Genomic DNA, 19806 nt, shown 5'->3' with positions numbered 1-19806 from the left:
AAGTAAAATCTGAATTGGTCTGAAGTAGCTACTGATGTTACATTTGACAATGAAGCTTCAAAGCGCGTATCGAGTACGCAGCGCAATTCCTCATGAAGCTCCGTGCCGGAGCGCGTATTGTTTTCAGAGAAGCACGTGATCAACGAAAAACGAAGCCTCACTTTCTTTCCAGTCACGTGAATGTTTAACTTTGCGCTTAATGGATAAAACAAAGGCGCTACGCACTCAGCTGCTCATAAACATGGCTACTATAAATTTGACCTGCCACAAGATGGCGCTGTTTTCGACACTGTTGTGCTGCGTTCCAGTCCACTTTTAGACACGCACTTCCCCTCGGGGGAATCCCCGCCGCCATTCGTGAAGTGGACGAGGGAAGTTTATATGTGCTGCGTTCCAGTCCACTTTAAGACACGCACTTGCGAACTTCCCTAAGCACTTCCCCTCGGGGGAATCCCCGCCGCCATTTTGAAGTGCGTTCCACTTCGTGAAGTGGACGAGGGAAGTTTATATGGACAGACCCTCGTTCCCTCGATTTTGACAGAGGGAGCGAGTCTACTTCATATGTACACTTCAGGCACCTGTATGTCCCACAATGCAGTACGATTGTGACGTAACCACATATCTCGTCTAATCACCACCACAACAAACAACTCTATGATATATTAATTCTAATTTTTTTTATTGAAAACAACCCAAACACCATATATACATTTGGATGCTGCATTAAACAAATTCTTAAAGGGAAAACAAATGTGAATAATAAATCAACTACATAGCTGATTCCAAGTGATCAAGGGCTTAGGACGTTCCAATTCAGCCCATTGCAGTTTCCGCCAGTAGTGGGCACTCGCAATGACGTACATCCGAGTGAACAAGACGGAGGGAAGTTAGCAAGTGAAGGGCGTGACAATTTTGGACTGGAACGCATCCTTGGACAGACCCTCGCTCCCTCGATTTTGACAGAGGGAGCGAGTCTACTTCTTATATACACTTCAGGCACCTATATGTCCCACAATGCAGTACGATTGTGACGTCACCACAGATCTCGTCTAATCACCACCACAACAAACAACACTATGATATATTCATTTAAAAAACATTTTAATTGAAAACAACCCTAACACCATATATACATTTGGATGCTGCATTAAACAAATTCTTAAAGGGAAAACAAATGTAAATAATAAATTAACTACATAGCTGATTCCAAGTGATCAAGGGCTTAGGACGTTCCAATTCAGCCCATTGCAGCTTCCGCCAGTAGTTGGCACTCGCAATGACGTACATCCGAGTGAACAAGACGGAGGGAAGTTAGCAAGTGAAGGGCATGACAATTTTGGACTGGAACACAGCCCCAATGGTTCAATTTTTTTCCCGAAACATTCAGGGGGAAGCCTCAGTGCTTCATAAGGCTTCATTTGCCCATTCCTAGCTGCAAGGTCTCAGTGGTTCAGGAAGCCTAATTTTTCACTAGAAGCGGTGAGAGAGAATCCATATGCAAACACAAGTTTAATAGACAAACATAAACATAAACATAAACGCAAGACAATCCAAAAACAAGAACACGACCGACAAACAACAACTGAAGCACAGAGGTTTAAATGGACTGGTTAACAAGGGGCTGACGAGGGACAGGTGTTGGTGATTGATGTCCTGGGAGCTAATGAGGGTAACTATGGTGACAAACAAGGTACAAGGCAAAACAGGAACCAAACACAGGAAGTGAACTCAGAAACATTGGGGAACTAACAATATACTTAAAAATAAAAGTCATACAAAACACAGTACAGGGATCGTGACACTGGCAGCAGAGTTTTCAGAGAATTGAGGCCACATCCACATGAAGCCAGAACTTTCCCTATCCTATCTATTTTCCCTCGTTCTAAAAAAAAATCCGTAAACGAGGCGTCGTCTCAGGAAATATCTGCGTACAAGTGAAACAACTGAAACCAACTCAAAACAATCTTGTATACATGCCAGACCAGTATGTGGCGCTGTAATTCTGCTACAGAGATACACTAAAAACGGAGAAGAAGACTTAAGCATGCGGATAAACCTTATGCACTGCATACAATAACAATAGGCTCAGCTTCTTCTTTTCTTTTCTTTTTTTTTTTTTTACCAAGAACTTTATTGAACAATATAAACAAACATAAATGGCCTGGTACAAAATATGAAATGTCTTAATCAGACAACAGACAAGCATCTTAGCATAAGAAAGAAAATAAATAAAGAAGTAAAATAAAGGAAAAAAAAGAAAAAAATACATTAAAGTAAATAAGTTAAGGAAATAAAAGCACAGCTAAAAGAACACAAGCATGTTGTCCGCAGTTGTTGTTGCTGTTACGTGATGTAGCTGTGTCTGACTAGGGTTGACATGTGGGGTGATGACATCATCGTTTCACAAAATATACGGATTGGCTGTACACACGAAAACGCAAGTGTGTCGTTTTCATATTTATCCCCGTTCCGTATCCAGAACCGGTTTTTAAAAAATACGGTTTCAGGCTCCCAAAATGCCGGATCCGTCTGGACGAAACGCATATATGATACAAAACCAAAGGAGCCTTTATCCCTGTGGAACCTTTAGCACCGTTGCTTTTACCTCGCCTTGAATAGCTGTCAATGGAGAAAAATAAGGTTTGCCCATATAGGCCTACTGGTTATGGCACCTTTCAGCAGGGACTAACTGAATTATGATGATCTGTTACATAGTGGTGTGCACATTGTTTTAAGTTTTATAAAGTTAATGTAATTTAAATAATGCATTGTTATTCTCTTCTTCATTGCACACAGTTGAGGAGATCATGGAGAATGCAAAGAAAATCATGAAAACAGTCACTCATAACTTAGATCAAGCTTTCATGATGCACAGAGACATAATTTCAAAGATAAATCAAATGGATAAAGTCAGAAGGAAGAAAGTATCCGTGGGGATTTTTGGAAAATCAGGAGATGGAAAAAGTTCCTTATTGAATGCAGTCCTGGGGAAAAAGGATCTTCTGCCATCTGATAGTTATGGTGCCTGTACAGCCATTGTTACTCAGGTGGAAGCCAATCTGGATGATGCCAACTACACTGCAGAGATTGAACTCTTCTCTAAAGAGGTTTACTCATTTATCTTACCATTACATTGGCTTGACAAAGCCAACATACTGATCTAATATTAAAGCTTTTGCAAACTTTTGTATTATTTGCAAACATTTAAACAGTATCTTCTTATGGGGCTTTCAAGCTACAACCACCAAACTTGGGTCAGACCACATATTTAATCTGACTAGGTAGGCTATATCTTTTCTAACGGATCCAACTTAAATTTTCATTTAACATACTATCAAACTTCGAAAAGTCTTAGACTTTCAATGAGGGGGGTATGGAAGCTTGTTTCCGCCACATAATAAAACATTTTAAAAGATAATTGCGACTTTTTATCTCACAATTTCGAGTTTACATCTCACAATTCTGACTTTATTTCTCAGAATTGCAAGATATAAAGTCAGAATTGCGAGATATAAAGTCAGAATTGCGTGAAATAAAGTCGCAATTGCGTCTTATAAAGTCAGAATTCTGACTTTTGTCTCGCAATTGCGACTATATCACGCAATTCTGACTTTATAACACATAATTGCGAGTTTACATCTTGCAATTCTGACATATTTTCTCAGAATTGTGAGATATAAACTCACAATTGTGAGATATAAAGTCCAATTCTAAGGAGAAAAAAAGACAGACTTTTTTTTTTTTTACCTCAGAACCTCATTTTATATCTCACAAGTCTGACTTTATAACACGCAATTGCGACTTTATATCATGCAATTCTGACTTTATATCTCCCAATTGCGTATTATAAAGTCAGAATTGCGTGATATAGTCGCAATTGCGAGAAAAAAAGTAGGAATTGTGACTTTATAAGACGCAATTGCGACTTTACATCTCGCAATTCTGACTTTATAACACGCAATTAAGACTTTATTTCACGCAATTCTGACTTTATATCTCGCAATTCTGAGAAATAAAGTCAGAATTGCGAGATGTAAACTCGTAATTGTGAGATAAAAAGTTGCTATTATCTTTTAAAATGTTTTATTCTGTGGCGGAAACAAGCTTCCATGGGGGGCAAAACTTTTGAACAATAAGATAATATTTAAGCTGTCTATCACTAGCAAATCTTAATGAATATCCTAGGACAACATTTTAAAACATGCTAGCAACATGTTAAATCATGTAAGCAACATGTTAATTCATGCTAGCAACATGCTAAAACATGTTAACAGCATGCTAACAATGTGTTAAAACGAGTTAGCACGTTAGCAGAATATTAAAACATGATAACAAACATACTAATTCATGTTTGTAACATGCTATTCAAGTTGTTAATTCATGCTAGCAGCATGCTTTATACTTTATACAGCATCACTTTTTTTTTACTTTCTCTGAATAAACCTTCAAGCTGTTCAAAGTTATTTTTAACTTTCAGACCTGGCTTTGTCAAGCCAACATCAAAGTTTGTCATCAAACTTTACTCATCTATTTACTTTTATTGTTGTATAACAGTAAATAAATCAGATAGACAGAGGGAAATTAAGCTTTATTTTCTGTATTGTCCCTCTGCAGGATTGGGAGAAAGAGCTCAAAGATCTTTTCAGAGTTTTGTCTGATGAAAGTGAGGACAGGAATGATGACTTTGAAATTGCTGAAGAAAAGATAACTGCGCTGTATGGAGCTGATGCAAAAAATAAAACATTAGAAGAGCTACAGAAAGATGACAAATTTGCTGAGATTGAAACCTTTTCTTTGAGCAAGAAAACAATCTCAAACTTTGATGTAAGTTTTTATGAGACTTAATGTTTCATTTTTAACACCAGATGTTTCATAATAATATTAAATAATGATGTATTCAGTCTTGCTTGTGAATAAAAAAAAACTTTATTGTCTCCACAGGTCTCTGAATTTTCCAATGATGTTGCATGTTACATACAACACAGTGAGTCCAGTCCTGGTGGCTGGTACTGGCCGCTTGTAAAGAGTGTGACAATCAAAATTCCAGATTGTCATGAACTCCTGGAACACATTGTGCTTGTTGATATTCCTGGGACGGGAGATTGCAATAAGATTAGAGATGATCTGTGGAAATCTGTAAGTGTATAATACTCTTTTGAAATCAACATTTTGATATCATAGAAATACACAATCTATTATGCTACTAACCATGTCATCTAAATCACTATTTAAAATTCTTTAGAACCTGAGAGAATGTTCTTGTGTTTGGATTGTAAGTGCTATCAATCGAGCAATCAAAGACAAAGAACCCTGGGGGATTTTAAAGCACTGTATTGAAGAATTGGGACCAGGTGGAAAGTGCAAGCGCATTAATTTCATCTGTACAAAGACTGATGAGATCAATGCAACGGGCTATATTAGGTATTTTGTGATATACACATATAAATACAGGGCTGCACAATGGTCTAATGCTAAGCTTATATACAGCAAATAGATCAGAATTTTAAAAACAACAACCCTTTGTGACTTTTTTAGATCTGCAAGGCTTAAAAGACATCAGCACCAAAGAAACAAGGTTTGGAAAATTTGAGATGAAAAATTAGCATTCATTGCTCCTTGAGTAAATTTGCAAGTCTATGAGATTTTTCATATCATTGTAACTGCCTTTTAATGAATGTAACAATTTACTGAGGAAAAGGAACATTTGTTATGTACATTATAGTGCATAATCAACTACTGAATCAGATTTCACAATAGATAAGACAATTTGTTTTCTAACATTGGTGTTTTTAATCATTCTTCAGGATCAGAAAAAAATGTGCATCCTTCATAGAAATGAACATGCCAAGACAGATGTCAAAGAAAGGCTTGAAAAATCTGATATTAAGGTTTTTATATTTCATAATTTTCCTTATTTTCATCAATATTTTCAATGATTTCTATATTGAACTCAACACTTTGTCAGTTGCTGATGCTAAGGGGATGTGTCCCACCGAACCTGGTGTCTGAAGCATCTGTGAAATCACAGCAATCTTAATGGCTGACAGCAATCTTATGATGTCACATGGAGCGCTGCATGTATATAAGGGCACATGCATGACATGCCATGAGCCTTTATGTCTTAAGAAAGCCACTTTGTTTGCGTGTGGCTGTTAAGATCAGAGCAAGTTGGTAGCGCTTTATAATAAGTACTTACAAATCATTAACAAGCTATTAGTTTAAAGTTTATTCATAGTTTATATAGTTTTTTCATTGTTGATATTGTATCAAAAAAATACAGCGTGTGTTCCGAATTGCCGCATAACAAGAAAGGAGTCAACAAACTAAGTTCTCCGCAGTCTATCACTAACATTCTCTTCCTCTATAGCAGTTTAGACCAAGTGATTTATTATTTAATTCAGGGGACGGCAAACTTAATTTTCTTAAGTTTTGCTGTGCCATAACTCTGTTATTCTGAACGTTTAAATAGCCAAATGTTTGTGTAATTTAATTAAAAAAAATTCTAATTTTTTTAGTAACTGTAACAGAATGTTTGCGCGTCCAGGCAGGAATGTATACAAACATCGTGGATGCAGTTGGGAGTGGAAGAGCGGGCATTAATGGTCAGAGATAGGAGTAAAAAAAAAAAAAAAAAAGTTTCCTAGTGCCTATAACACTGAACTTTCTAGGGAACAAGACTGTGGTGTCACACGATGCGTCCTCACACTCTGGGTTGAGGTTCATCGAGTCCTTCAGTGCTTAGTCTGGTATAATAATATACTATGTCTATTATTATTTCTTTCTTTCTTTCTTTCTTTTTTAGAAAATATTCAGCACCGACAATGATTTTCAAGTTTTTACTGTAAGTTCCAATGCATTCTTTGACCCCGAATTAAATCTTGAACCCAGTGAAACAGGTAAACTATCTCCATTGCCTTTATTTGACCATTATTCATGAGAAAATATATATATATTTGATTACTCTGAAGATGAATAATTTATGAACCAGACAAAGCTCTGATGAAATTAATCTAAATCGTACCCTTGTGTTTTGGAAACTGTGTATATCTGTAGATATCCCAAAGCTGCAGGATGATCTGAAGATTCTTAACAAGAACATAAAGAGAGAACTGACTAGAGATTATGTCAATGAAGCAAAGGGAGTTTTGTCCTTGATCCAAAGTGTCCAACAGGATACAGAAAAGAAAACGGTATGATATTTCACATGCACATTTTTTCAGAATGCATGCCAGTATGTATTATTCTGTATTTTTCTCCTGTTGGATGTTTGTGTTTTAGAATGAAACAAGAGAAAGCATTCACAATGAGTTAGAGAATAACCTAAAGAAGGCACTGAATGAATTGGACAATAGTTTTGACAACATTTATAGGGTTCTGGAACAATGTCTCTCAAAGGGAGTGGAAAAATCAAAGCAATCATGTGTTGCTACCACAAAGGACGAGATAGTACTCGTAAGTGTGATTTTAATGTTCTACAAAATGAATCACAATTTTCATGCCATTTTAACACTGGTATTTTTTGTGTTGTCACTCAGAATAAGGATGGAAGACGATTCCATAAAATCCTTCAATCTTTGTGCAAGAATGGAGGGGACTATTTGTCGAAAAATAGGGATGTATACCTAGACCTAAACAAGGGATTGGCCAAAAATCTTCATGAGTGTCTTCAAGAAGATTTCAAGGAGATTTTTCCGTAAGAGCTGATTTATCATTCTATTTCTATGTCCCCCTTTGTTTCGTTTAGAATAAATTGAAATGAAAACAGCCCACAATGCTTGGTCAGTGACTTAAGAGATTGTAAATGTGCACCAACTGTAGCATGCATGTAGCTAGAGCAGTAAACCAGCAAATGACTCTGGTATATGCGCTTTAATTATTTGCAGGTTAAAGGGTTAGTTCACCCAAAATAATTTATTAGCCCATGATTTACTCACCCTCAAGTCATCCTTGGTGTATATGACATTCTTCTTTCAGACGAATACAATCGGAGTTATATAAAAAAAATGTCCTGGCTCTTCCAAGCTTTATATTGGGAGTGAATGGCCGTTTATGTTTTGAAATCCATCAAAGTGCATCTATTTATCATAAAAACAATCCACACAGCTCTGCGGGGGTTAAAAAAGGCTTCTGAACTGAAGTGATGTGTTCGTGTTAGAAAAATATCCATATTTAAAACTTTATTGACTAAAATAACTAGCTTCCGGCATACGGCCGTATGGATTGATTTACAGTGGAAGAGTAACTCCTGACCCGACGCACAACGTGAGCCGTGTGGATTACTTTTATCATGGATAGATGCTTTTTTATGGCACGTAAAAATATATTAAGTAGCTCCTTCCTGACACCCTCCTGACACCACTGTTCCATCCCCACCACCATTAGTGTTTCAGGGGTCAGTGGTTTCCAGCGAAATGTTAAATATTCAGTTTCTTCCTGCCGTTCCCCAGGACACGGGACATTTAACATTCCCCCATAAACAGCTGCGGTGAGTTAGCGTAAACGACAACAAACAAAGTTAAGTCTGACACAGAGAAAGGGACAGATGGCCGGCCTGCGATGACTCGCATATGCGAGTAAATTTCACTCTGGGCAACTAAGTAATGTATATCATTAGCCATTGGCTAATAAATTCTTAGATTTTACTCGCCAGTGTGTGTGTTACATGCTACATCCAAGTTTAGCATAGATATATTTTCAATCGCTGAACACTGACTGAGCGCTTGAGAGTTTCGCTCTTCGTCAAGCGATCTGTACTAACGTTAGTATTTCAAATTCAGCTCAGCGTACCTGTATTTCATGTATCGTAAACTCTAGTGTGAAGGCGCGCGACTCGCCGTCGCGTTTCTTTCACACACGCAAAGAGAGCGAGAGAGAGTCTTGCATACCACGCAAAATCGAGGAGCTACATGTAAATTATATTCTTGTTTGTATTTTCCTGTCAAAATAACTGAGTTAATCTGGAATTATTCAGCTTTTAAGAACAAGCAGAAGATATGCCGGTTCCCTTTCAGTCGCTCACGTTCGACGTGACAATGTAATTGGGATCACTTCAGGGAGCCCTATCAACTTCGAGTGTCTACAGAATGAGCCAATGAAAGTTGGCCTTGCGTGAATCGCGTCACGCGCCCCGCCCCACAGCGCAGGTATAAACAGGAAGCGGGAGCACGCACATATCATCTTTCACTTCGGAGCCGAGCTTCTGTTTGTCTTCTGAAATCTACAGGCTGCTATTGTGTTGGAGACTCCTTCAAGACTCTCTCTTTTCAGTGTTGGTGTGACAGCGTGATCAGCGAGTGGCCACGAGCTTAAGCTCACACAACTGCTGTTTTCACAGGAAGCTTATTTCTGTGTCGGTATCGGTGGGCGTTTCCCTGCCAGTGTTTACAGCACTGCTGTACATTGCGGCCATTCCCTGGGTGCCTCAGCACTGTGAGAGTACAGCGGAAAGAGTATATTTCTTTTCTTTCTTTTTCTTCTTTCAGGATGTCATTTCGCTTGAACGTTCTCCCTCGACACAGACCGTTTCTTCGCTTTGCATTCGAGGGACGGGCATATCAGTACAAAGTCTTACCCTTCGGGCTGGCCCTGTCGCCCCGTGTCTTCACAAAAGTCACGGAGTGCGAGCGTGGTGTTCGTATTCTCAACTACGCTCCCATGTGCGAGCGTGGTGTTCGTATTCTCAACTACCTCAACAACTGGCTTATCCTCGCCCAGTCGAGAGAGCAGTTGTGTGAACACAGGGACATGGTGCTCAGTCACTTCAGCCACCTAGGGCTTCGGGTCAACTGGGAAAAGAGCAAACTCATCCCCGGGCAGAGGATCTCTTTTCTCGGTATGGAGTTGGACTCGATCAACACGACAGCGAGCCTCACCGAGGCCCGTGTCCAGTCAGTGTTGAATTGCGTGAGCTCGCTCAGATGCAGGACAGCGGCACCCCTGAAACTGTTTCAGCGGCACCTTGGGCATGTGGCATCTGCAGCCGCGGTAACGCCGCTCAGATTGCTTCATATGAGGCCGCTCCAACACTGTCTCCACGATCGAGTCCCAAAATGGGCGTGGCAGAGCGGCTTGTGCCGGGTCCAAGTGACCCTGCACTGTCGCCAAACTCTCAGCTTGTGGTCGGACCCTTCGTTCCTGCGGGCAGGTGTTCCTCTAGAACAAGTGTCCAGGCATTCTGTGGTCTCCACGGATGCCTCTGCCATCGGGTGTGGAGCCACGTACAACGGTCATGCAGCTTCAGGTCTGTGGACGGGGTATCAACTGCATTGGCACATCAACTGCATTGGCACATCAACTGCCTCAAAATGTTAGCAGTACATTTCGCGCTGAGCAGCTTCAAAACGGCGCTACTAGGCAAGCATGTACTGGTCCGTATGAACATCACTGCGACCGTTGCGTACATCAACCGCCAAGGTGGTTCCCACCGCATGTCACAACTCTCCAGCCATCTCCTCCTCTGGAGTCAGAAGCATCTGAGGTCGCTTCGTGCTGTTTACATTTCGGGATCTGCTTAACCGTGCAGCCGACGAGCTCTCGCAGCAGGTGCCAGGGGGAGAATGGTGACTGCATCCCCAGGTGGTCCAGCTGATTTTTACGCAAGTATGCGTTTCCCCCAGTGAGCCTTCTTGCACAGACCTTGTGCAAAGTTAGGGAGGACGAGGAGCAGGTCATGCTAGTTGTGCCGCATTGGCCCAACCGGACCTGGGTCCCGTAACTAGTGCTCCTCGTGACAGCCCCTCCCTGGCCCATTCCTCTGAGAGAGAACCCGCTCTCTCAGAGACGGGGCACCCGCGCCCAGACCTCTGGAAACTCCATGTTTGGTTCCTGGTCGGGACGCAGAGGTTCTGTGTGACCTGCCCCAAGCTGTAGTTGACACTATCACTTCGGCTAGAGCCCCCTTTACCAGGCGCCTCTATGTCTTGAAGTGGAACCTGTTCGTTGACTGGGGTTCTTCTCACGATGAGTACCCTCGATCTTGCTCGGTCAGACCGTGCTTTCCTTCCTGCAAGAAGGGTTGGAGTGAAGGCTGTCTCCCTCCACCCTTAAACTGTATGTTGCCGCGATTGCCGCACATCACGATGCAGTTCAAGGTAAGTCTTTGGGAAAGCACGACCTGATCGTCAGGTTTTTGATCGCCCACTCTCTATACCCTCTTCGGATTTGTCTCTGGTCCTTTTGGCACTTCAGAGACCACCCTTTGAGCCTTTGCAGTCAGCGGAGTTAAAAAAATGCTGTCCTGCAAAACAGTACTCCTGGTTGCATTGGCCTCTATCAAGAGGGTAGGGGACCTACATGCATTTTCGGTCAACGAATCGTGCCCTAGAATTCGGCCCGGCTAACTCTCACGTTATCCTGAGACCCCGTCCCTTCTGGGACCAGGTAGTGAACCTGCAAGCGCTGCCTTCGGAGGAGGCAGACCCAGCCCTGGCTTTTCTCTGTCCCATTCGTGCTCTGCGTCTGTACGTGGACAGAACGCAAAGCCTCAGGACCTCAGATCAGCTCTTCGTCTGTTACGGAGGCCAGCAGAAGGGAAAGGCTGTCTCCAAGCAGAGGGTGGCCCACTGGATAGTGGATGCCATCGTCTTGGCTTACGAAGCCCAAGGCGTGCCCTGCCTGCCCGGGTTGAGAGGGAACTCCAGGTGATAGAGGCCAGGGGTGGTGGTGGCGCAGTGGATAAGACACATGCCTTTGGTGTGAGAGACCCGGGTTCGAATCCACTGTGAGACACCAATGTGTCCCTGAGCAAGACACTTAACCCCTAGTTGCTCCAGAGGCGTGCGACCTCTGACATATATAGCAATTGTAAGTCGCTCTGGATAAAAGCGTCAGCTAAATGAATAAATGTAAATGTAAACTCCACTTGGGGTGTTGCTTCTTCCTGGGCACTGGCACACGGTGCCTCGCTGACAGACATCTGTAGAGCTGCGGGCTGGGTGACACCTAATGCTGCGTTCACACCGGACGCGAATAGCGCGTCAAATTTTGTGTTAATTCGCGTGTCAAGAGCGAAATTGACGCGCGTAAAAACAAAAGATTGAAGCAAAATTTACGCGCGTCAGAGGCGAAAGTTTCGAAACCCGTTGGCGGCCATCTTTTTTAGATGTTTATCGAGCATTAGCATTAGCATTAATCGAGAGAGTCACCGCTCGTATATGCTCTGGAGAGCAGAAACAGCTGCGTAGGGGACATCGTACATATATACATATATACATACAGTACAGGTCAAAAGTTTGGAGACATTACTATTTTTTATGTTTTTGAAAGAAGTTTCTTCTGCTCATCAAGCCTGCATTTATTTGATCAAAAATACTGATTTTTTATTTTTTATTTTGTGATATATTATTACAATTTAAAATAATTGGTTTTTAATTAATTATACTTTAAAATATTATTTATTTCTGTGATGCAAAGCTGAATTTTCAGGATCATTACTCCAGTCTATCACATGATCCTTTAGAAATCATTCCAATATGATGATTCATTATCAAAGTTGGAAACAGTCCTGCTGCTTAATATTTTTTATTTTTTTTCATAACCTTTTATACTTTTTTAGGATACTATGATGAATAAAAAAATTAAAATAAAAAAAGCCATTTAAATTTTTTTTTTAAATCTTTTGTAACAACAACATAGACTACTGGTCAGTAATTTTTCTTTCTTTTTTTGAAATAAATCAATACTTTTATTCAGCAAGGATGTGTAAAATTGATAAAAAAGTGATAGTAAAGAAGATTTACATTATTAGAAAATATTTTTTTTTTTGAATAAATGCAGTTCTTTTTAACCTTTTATTCATCAAATATATTAGGCAGCAGAACTGTTTCCAACACTCTTAATAAATCAGAATATTAGAATGATTTCTGAAGGATCATGTGATAGACTGGAGTAATGATACTGAAAATTCAGCTTTGATCACAGAAATAAATTATATTTTAAAGTATATTCAAATAGAAAACCATTATTTTAAGTTGTAATAATATTTCACAATATTACTGTTTTTTTTCTGTATTTTTGATCAAATAAACGCAGCCCTGATAAGCATTAGAGACTTCTTTAAAAATTTATTTATTTATTTAATTATTGCACAAGTCATACAAAATGTTTATTCATTCATTCATACATAACATGCATGAATAAAAAAATAAAAATAAAAAAAGAACAGGAAGAAGCAAAATCTTATGGTACCTGTCGCTTATTTGTGCACATATAAAATAAAAAACAAAATAAAAAACAGCTGCTTTATGAATGGATCAACCCCAATCACCAAACATTTTCAATAATACATTTTCAATAATACCTATCTTTACACTTAATTATCATCATTTTAAGCATGTTAGTCATCATTTTTCTTGTAACATTCCTGTATTTTTTCCTTATACAATTTCTTAAATTTACAAACACATTTTAGCAGCACTTCAGTTCATAGTCCAAGGTGTTCCACAGTTTAACTCCGTAAATAGACACACACATCTGTTTTTGTGTAGTACGTGCGAAAAGAGTTTTAAAATGATATTGCCTTCTATGGCCATCTTCCTCTGATACAAGAGTAAATAAATTTTGTAAAACCATAGGCAGAACTCTCTGCTTAGCTTTCCACATAAAAATCAAAATCTTCAAATCAACCAAATCTTTGAATTTTAGAAGTCCAGAATTTACAAATAAACTGTCTTATTGATAATCCTTAATACCTTTTTCTGTAACAAAAACAGAGGTTTTGTGTTACTAGGGTATGTATTACCCCAGACTTCTGTGCAGTATCCAAAATATGGAAGTATTAGGGAATTGTACAACATATGCAACGAAGAATAGTCTAAAACATCTTTGACTTTATACAAGACCCCAATACTTTTACAAACTTTACTCTTTATATAAACTATGTGATCTTTCCAATTCAATTTATCATCCAAAATAACACCTACAAATTTTATCTCATTAACTCTTTCAATATCAGTTCCTTCAATTGCTATTCTTACATTTTCATTATTTTTACAATTACCAAAAATCATGTATTTTGTTTTCTCCCAATTTAAACATAATTTGTTTTTGTCAAACCATTTCTTAATTTTTCCCATTTCTGAATTTATATTTTCTATAATTTCTGACAGATTATTTCCAGAATAAAAAATGTTGGTATCATCGGCAAACATCAAAAACTGTAATAGACACTTCGCAGAGGTCATTAATGAACAAAATGGGCCTAAAACAGACCCTTGTGGAACTCCACATATTATATCTTTTTACTCAGATCTTTGACCATTAATTTGAACAAACTGCTGTCGATTGTTGAGATAACTTTTGAGCCATTGATGAGCTAGACCCCTAATGCCATAGTTGTATGCTTTTGACAATAGCAGACTGTGATTTATGGTGTCGAATGCTTTGCTTAAAAACTTAAAGATAATTTTGCTGAACGATATTCAAAGATGATCCAATCTTACATTTCCTTCCTGTAATTATTGCATCAGATTATTTCTCAAGGATTACAACAATGTTTTGTAAACTTTTATTAAATGAAACTATATTGTTTTCTCTTGGCTTCAGTGTGAGTGGAAAAACAGGGAAGTCACTGCAGGAGGAGATTGATAAGTTCAGTATCAGCCAGAGTGTCTCTGCTCATGCCAGATCTTCCATGTTACGCCACATTCAGAAATTCATTAAAACAGAGGTGAGTTCAGTTGTCCGTAATCTGGCCCTTGTCCTCTGTCTGTCTTTACTTCCATTGAAGAATATGCGAATTCTGTTTCTTACCATTAAACAGACTGTTTTTATAAACCAGTAGATGTTGAAATGTACAGAAGTGAGCAGAGTCCTTGATATATTAATTTGTGGCTTTCCCCCACTTTTTGAAAGGAAACTAAACTGAAGGGATCGCTCAACAGAGAGATTATTGATATAAAGAAGGACATCTACTCATCAATCCAAGAAACTATTAAGAATGAAATGGCTTCTTGCTATGAACGTAAGTTACCATTCAAAGTTTGAATCAATCACAAACTATTTATTTAATTTTTTTTCCTGAAAACAATATTTTAAACACTAGCTCTTTTTAATGTGAAGTAAAAAGGAGGAATAAAAAGAATTACTACAAAAAACAAAAACCCAGAAAAAGAATATATGTGAACAGTAGGAACTTAGGGCTGCAATGTGAATGTTCTGTTTTATTGACATTGAGTTTTGTTTTTCCCTGTCTGCTTGCCAATCTGTGTTAGTTTTTTTTTCGTTTTTTTTGTGGCTATTCCTTCAAATTAGTTTCTGTAGTATGTGCTAGTTAGTTCCCTTGTTTACTGATTTCTTTCATCTGCCAATCATCATGTCTCCCTACTGTATGTAGCCCTGAGTTTCATTCTGATCCTTTGTCCAGTCTCATTAGTTTTTAGTGGTTGTGTTCTCGTTTATCTCATGTGTTATCCTATATTCGGAGTGGATTTATTAAAGACTGTTTCTCTACTCCTTTATCATGCGTTCTTTACAGCAACCATCTGTGGCAAGGTCAATTTAAGTTGTTAAAGACCAACAGAGAAAGCCAGTTGCTTTTCACCAACAGTATTATTATTATTTTTATTCAGTCAGACCAGTAGCTTTTACTTTACTTGCCATCATTTTCACTACTATTTTCACAACTATGTTCACTAGTTCTACTGTAAATGTGTTTTTTTCTTCTGATGTGTCTCCATGATAATGACAATAAATTAATACTGGTTGTTGTTTATTTTAGAAGCTGCAGCAGTGACAGGAATTGGGTCCATGAAGAAAAGGCAAGACATGTTAATAGCCACAGTCGATAAGATAAAACACGACATGTTCAACGAGGCAAAAAGGAAATTGCTTAAAAAGTTCAATAACTTAAAGGTAGTGATCTTGCATTTATTGAGACAAGCATGTATTAATTTTCACAATGACTAAAATGAATCTTCTCTTGTTCTTTGTAAAGCTGTACATAAAGGATGCTCTTGAATCAGGACTAAAGGAATCAATGAAACTCTCACGGTCACAAACCAGCAATATCAAATTGATGGGTAAGAGAGAATATCATCCTATTACAATACAGAAACAAGTAAAGAAATATAGACTTGTTATTCCCAATCATTACCTCATCTTAATCATCTCAAGCACTCAGACATGAATGAACAAAATGAACAACATCCTGTATTATGGCTTTTCTAGATGTTTCCAGAGAGACCGAACAGCTAGAGAGACTGTCAGGACAACTTGAGAGACTGTAGCCCAAGAAAAATGGCTCAATCAACAGAGGAAACAAACAAATTAAAATGCAACACACTTGTAATAAATGGTTTTACAACAAATGTTGTTATCTTTTTATATGTTTTTATTTATTTTTTACTCACATTTATTTGTCTGTGTTGGTATATTTTTCTAAGTGTTTGTTTGGTGGAAGATGTGTTTTTCGAGAAGAAGTTGTTTCACGTGTTTTTTTCCCTAATCTTTAGGTTAAATGTATTTGGCTTGCTGTCCGTCCGTAGTGGAGGGGCTCAAGGAAGCAGCTTCAACCCAAACTTAGATATACCCCCTAAAAAGTGTGAATTAGATTTAGGACAGCAAGCTGGAAAAGACACAATTAAAGCTGGTGGCTGTAGTTGCCATGGGATATTCGGCTTTTAAGTAAGGAACACCCCCAAAAGCAGTAAGGAGAATGATCGATGAAGATAGGAGGTGAGGGATAATGGCAGCAAATTAGCATATTAGAATGATTTCATAAGGATCATGTGACACTGATGACTGGAGTAATGATGCTGAAAATTCAGCTTTGCATCACAGGAATAAATTATATTTAAAAATATGTTCAAATAGAAAATATTTATTTTAAATTGTAATAATATTTCACAGAATTCCTGTTTTACTGTATTTTTGATCAAATAAATGCAGCCTTGATGAGCATAAGAGACTTCTTTTAAAATCATTAAAAAAAAAATCCCAATCCCAAACTTTTGAACGGTATATACATAATACATCATACATCCAGTCATCATGGGTTTCCCGATAAAGTTGTCTTTTAGCGCGCTACGAAGACTCTTAAGGTATAACTTAACTAAATGTATACCATTTCTAGGCGTCTTCCCCGAACCATACCTTAGGAAGCTGTTTAAGATATACCTTCTTACGTGCGACGTTACCCGGTGCTGTCTGTGGCGATGGTGCTGAATTGGTATATCGATGGCTTGAGAATCAATTATTCTCTCGTGTAGGGGCTGTTTCACTGCGTTATAAGAGAAAGCGGTGTTCTTTATAAAAGAAGCACTTCAGAAATAGTTGAAATTGCATTTATTAGAACTCATGTGATAATTAAAAAATAAATAATCCAAACTATAATAGCCTAGCCTACATATTTTTAAATGTATCATTTATTGCTGCCATAATAACCATTTCAAATTTTTACGTGCTTCTCTTTCCCATTTTTGTTCACTGAGTTGGAGCTGTGATGAAATATTGTTCTTGTAAATACTTTCCAGCATTTCAGTAATAAAAGTGTACATCTTACGTACGGTGCTCGGCAGTGATCAAAAAGGATTTAAATCGTGGATTTTAAATCTCTTCTTGTAAACTCAGAGATATGGATTCAGACGGCAATTAAATTACCACACGACCTGTTTCTTTGTCAAAAAACAGTAGGTAAGCTAATTTGGCCAGGGATTTTTACGCGGATTGGGTGAGAAAAAACACTGACATTATGGATTCGGACAATGGATAATGGATATGGATAATTAAAAATCTAACAACAATCAGTGTAAAGACAATTTTATCCTTTGCATGAAAACACTTGAATTAGCCTAATTGAACACTGTCTGGGTGTATTAAAACTTCAGAATTATATTCGTATAGACCTGCAACAGTGATAAGGTGAAGCTAAGAGTGGTCCAGACCAACCTTCCGAACGTATGACTTACAGAAGGTGTACTTAAAGGAGAACTCTGCAACTCTAGCAAACTCTAGTCACTTCTTCGCTGATTTTCCCTTTTGTTGTCGCGTGTTTTCCCCACGAGCTCCCCCTACAGCTGTGGAGGGGGCGTATATTTCACAACACAGTCGTAAAAAACTCACTTGCGGCGGCCTCCTCCCCCTCTCTACCGCTGCTCATGTGCGTTTGTTTTGATCGGAGCAAGCCAACTGTATCGTGTGGAGCTATGTCTACCGAGGTGGGTAATCTGGTAATACATCATACATGCGTGGGTGTTTATGTCGAATTGCCGTAAAGCAATTTGTGTTTCGCGCTCGTTCTCGTTCTAGTTCTCGCTTCTCACGAGACTTCCAATTTCTATCTTGCCGGGACGGTAGTCCTCAAGTTGCAAGGTTGGTTTTCCGCCTGGGAACGCTGGGGGGAGCGGGGAAAGTCACCAATATCACCAGAACAGGTTGTTTAACCATCCAAATGATTTCTAGACAGTTTTATTAAGTTAAAAAAGTTACCAAGTTCTCCTTTAACTAAGAACGTTTCGGGAAACACGTATTAATGATAAGGTACAGCTTAAGGTGTAACTTAAGAACGACGTAGCGTTAAGAAGGTTTCGGGGAAACGCAGCCCTGGTCACGGGACTAGAATGGCAGAAGCTTCATATTGTGCTCAGTGACCCATTTTTGTGTGGATTTTGATGTTTGTTTTGGATCATTGTCCTGATGGAAGATCTAAGCATGGCCCATTATAAGATTTCTAGTAGAGGCTGTCAAGTTTTGATTTGATAGAATCCACGATGCCATGCATCTAAACAAGATGTCCAGGACCTCCTGCAGAAAAATAGCCCCACAACATTAAAGATCCAGCACTATATTTAATAATACACAGGGGGTACGTTTTATCCCTGTTTGCATCAAAACCAATTTGTGAGTTTGCTGCCAAAAATCTATTTTTTTTTTTTTGTCATCTGACCATAGAAGCCAGTCCCAGTTGAAGTTCCTGTAGAGTCTGACAACGGAATATGCTGGAGTTTAATTTTTAGATTTTTCTTTATCTGATTTTTGTTTAGGCTTTCTGACACCAAGACTCAACTAGTTGTGATGAATGATTAAGGGAATTCAGCCCAGGCTCAATGGAATAACGCCTACCTATAGCAACATTTCTGCAAAATTATATTACGTTGCATCGTGCAAAGTTTCAAAGTGAAATGTTCAGTGATTGTCGCTAAAAGCATGTTCAGTTTTATCTGAAACAGATGAATGTGAATGTGGCAACATTTGAGTCCTCAGTCTCAAAATCCACCAAAATACCCTCGGGCCACTGATGTCGTAGGCTCACACCCCTGGTCAACTCACTGGGGGGCTCCTCTTCCAGGGCGAGGGTCCAATCTGACCTCTTATCTTAGGGCACTGGCTGACGCATCGCAGCAGGTGGTAGCTCTCCGTCTGCGGCGGGCTCACACGTTTCCTCCATGGTCGATGGTGGTGGAACGGACTCTTGAGTCCGGCTGCGTTCTGGACCAAGGGTAATCATTCCCTTAATCATTGTAGCTCCAGCCTTAACCAAACACACCTGAACAAGCTAATCAATGTCTTCAGGATTATTAATGCTGCATTCTCGCTATGTTGTAATTACCGTAGTCTCAAGATGACAACACATGACGTTATTCTGAGCTTTTTACATCCTCGGACTGGAGATGAGAGGTGTGTCCGTCCGCTGCGCAGACCGATCGGTGTATAACATCACCGCGAGAGTGATTAGAGAGCAGATGGCTCTATGCTTTCGAATCGCTTTTGCGTTATTTTGATTTCAAACACCGATCGGTCAGCGCAGTTCAAGTCGAACACCTATGTGTTTCTATGGCACCAATATCAATGCCTATGAATCTGCAGTGGTAG

At 39.0% G+C, this 19806-nt stretch overlaps 2 protein-coding genes and 1 long non-coding RNA gene across 4 annotated transcripts in view; 2 read left to right on the top strand and 1 right to left on the bottom strand.

Annotated features, from left to right (window-relative positions):
• The window catches only part of LOC309511863 (nuclear GTPase SLIP-GC-like), a 35903-nt gene extending 19004 nt beyond the window's left edge, over positions 1-16899 (top strand). For both annotated transcript variants that reach the window (XM_082187220.1, XM_082187219.1), the window contains exons 4-18: positions 2797-3107; positions 4615-4824; positions 4942-5136; positions 5243-5421; positions 5536-5575; positions 5805-5888; positions 6803-6896; positions 7054-7190; positions 7279-7452; positions 7536-7693; positions 14542-14665; positions 14851-14959; positions 15716-15849; positions 15932-16016; positions 16165-16899. In XM_082187220.1, the coding sequence (XP_082043346.1) occupies positions 2797-3107; positions 4615-4824; positions 4942-5136; positions 5243-5421; positions 5536-5575; positions 5805-5888; positions 6803-6896; positions 7054-7190; positions 7279-7452; positions 7536-7693; positions 14542-14665; positions 14851-14959; positions 15716-15849; positions 15932-16016; positions 16165-16223 (2093 nt within the window). In that variant the 3' untranslated portion in view covers positions 16224-16899. The remainder of the gene's footprint in view (positions 1-2796; positions 3108-4614; positions 4825-4941; positions 5137-5242; positions 5422-5535; positions 5576-5804; positions 5889-6802; positions 6897-7053; positions 7191-7278; positions 7453-7535; positions 7694-14541; positions 14666-14850; positions 14960-15715; positions 15850-15931; positions 16017-16164) is intronic.
• The window catches only part of LOC309511873 (uncharacterized protein), a 163916-nt gene that overhangs the window by 110531 nt on the left and 33579 nt on the right, over positions 1-19806 (bottom strand). The gene's annotated exons all lie outside the window — the stretch shown is intronic.
• LOC309511895 lies at positions 5-2486 on the top strand. The gene is made up of 2 exons (XR_014210805.1): positions 5-362; positions 472-2486. It is a non-coding gene; the product is annotated as an uncharacterized lncRNA (long non-coding RNA).

Source organism: Leuciscus leuciscus (assembly GCF_965113295.1).
Source record: "Leuciscus leuciscus genome assembly, chromosome: 12".
NCBI classification, from domain to species: Eukaryota; Metazoa; Chordata; class Actinopteri; order Cypriniformes; family Leuciscidae; genus Leuciscus; species Leuciscus leuciscus.
Note: the sequence above shows the minus strand (reverse complement) of the source record. Positions and strands in the feature narration are given on the sequence as shown.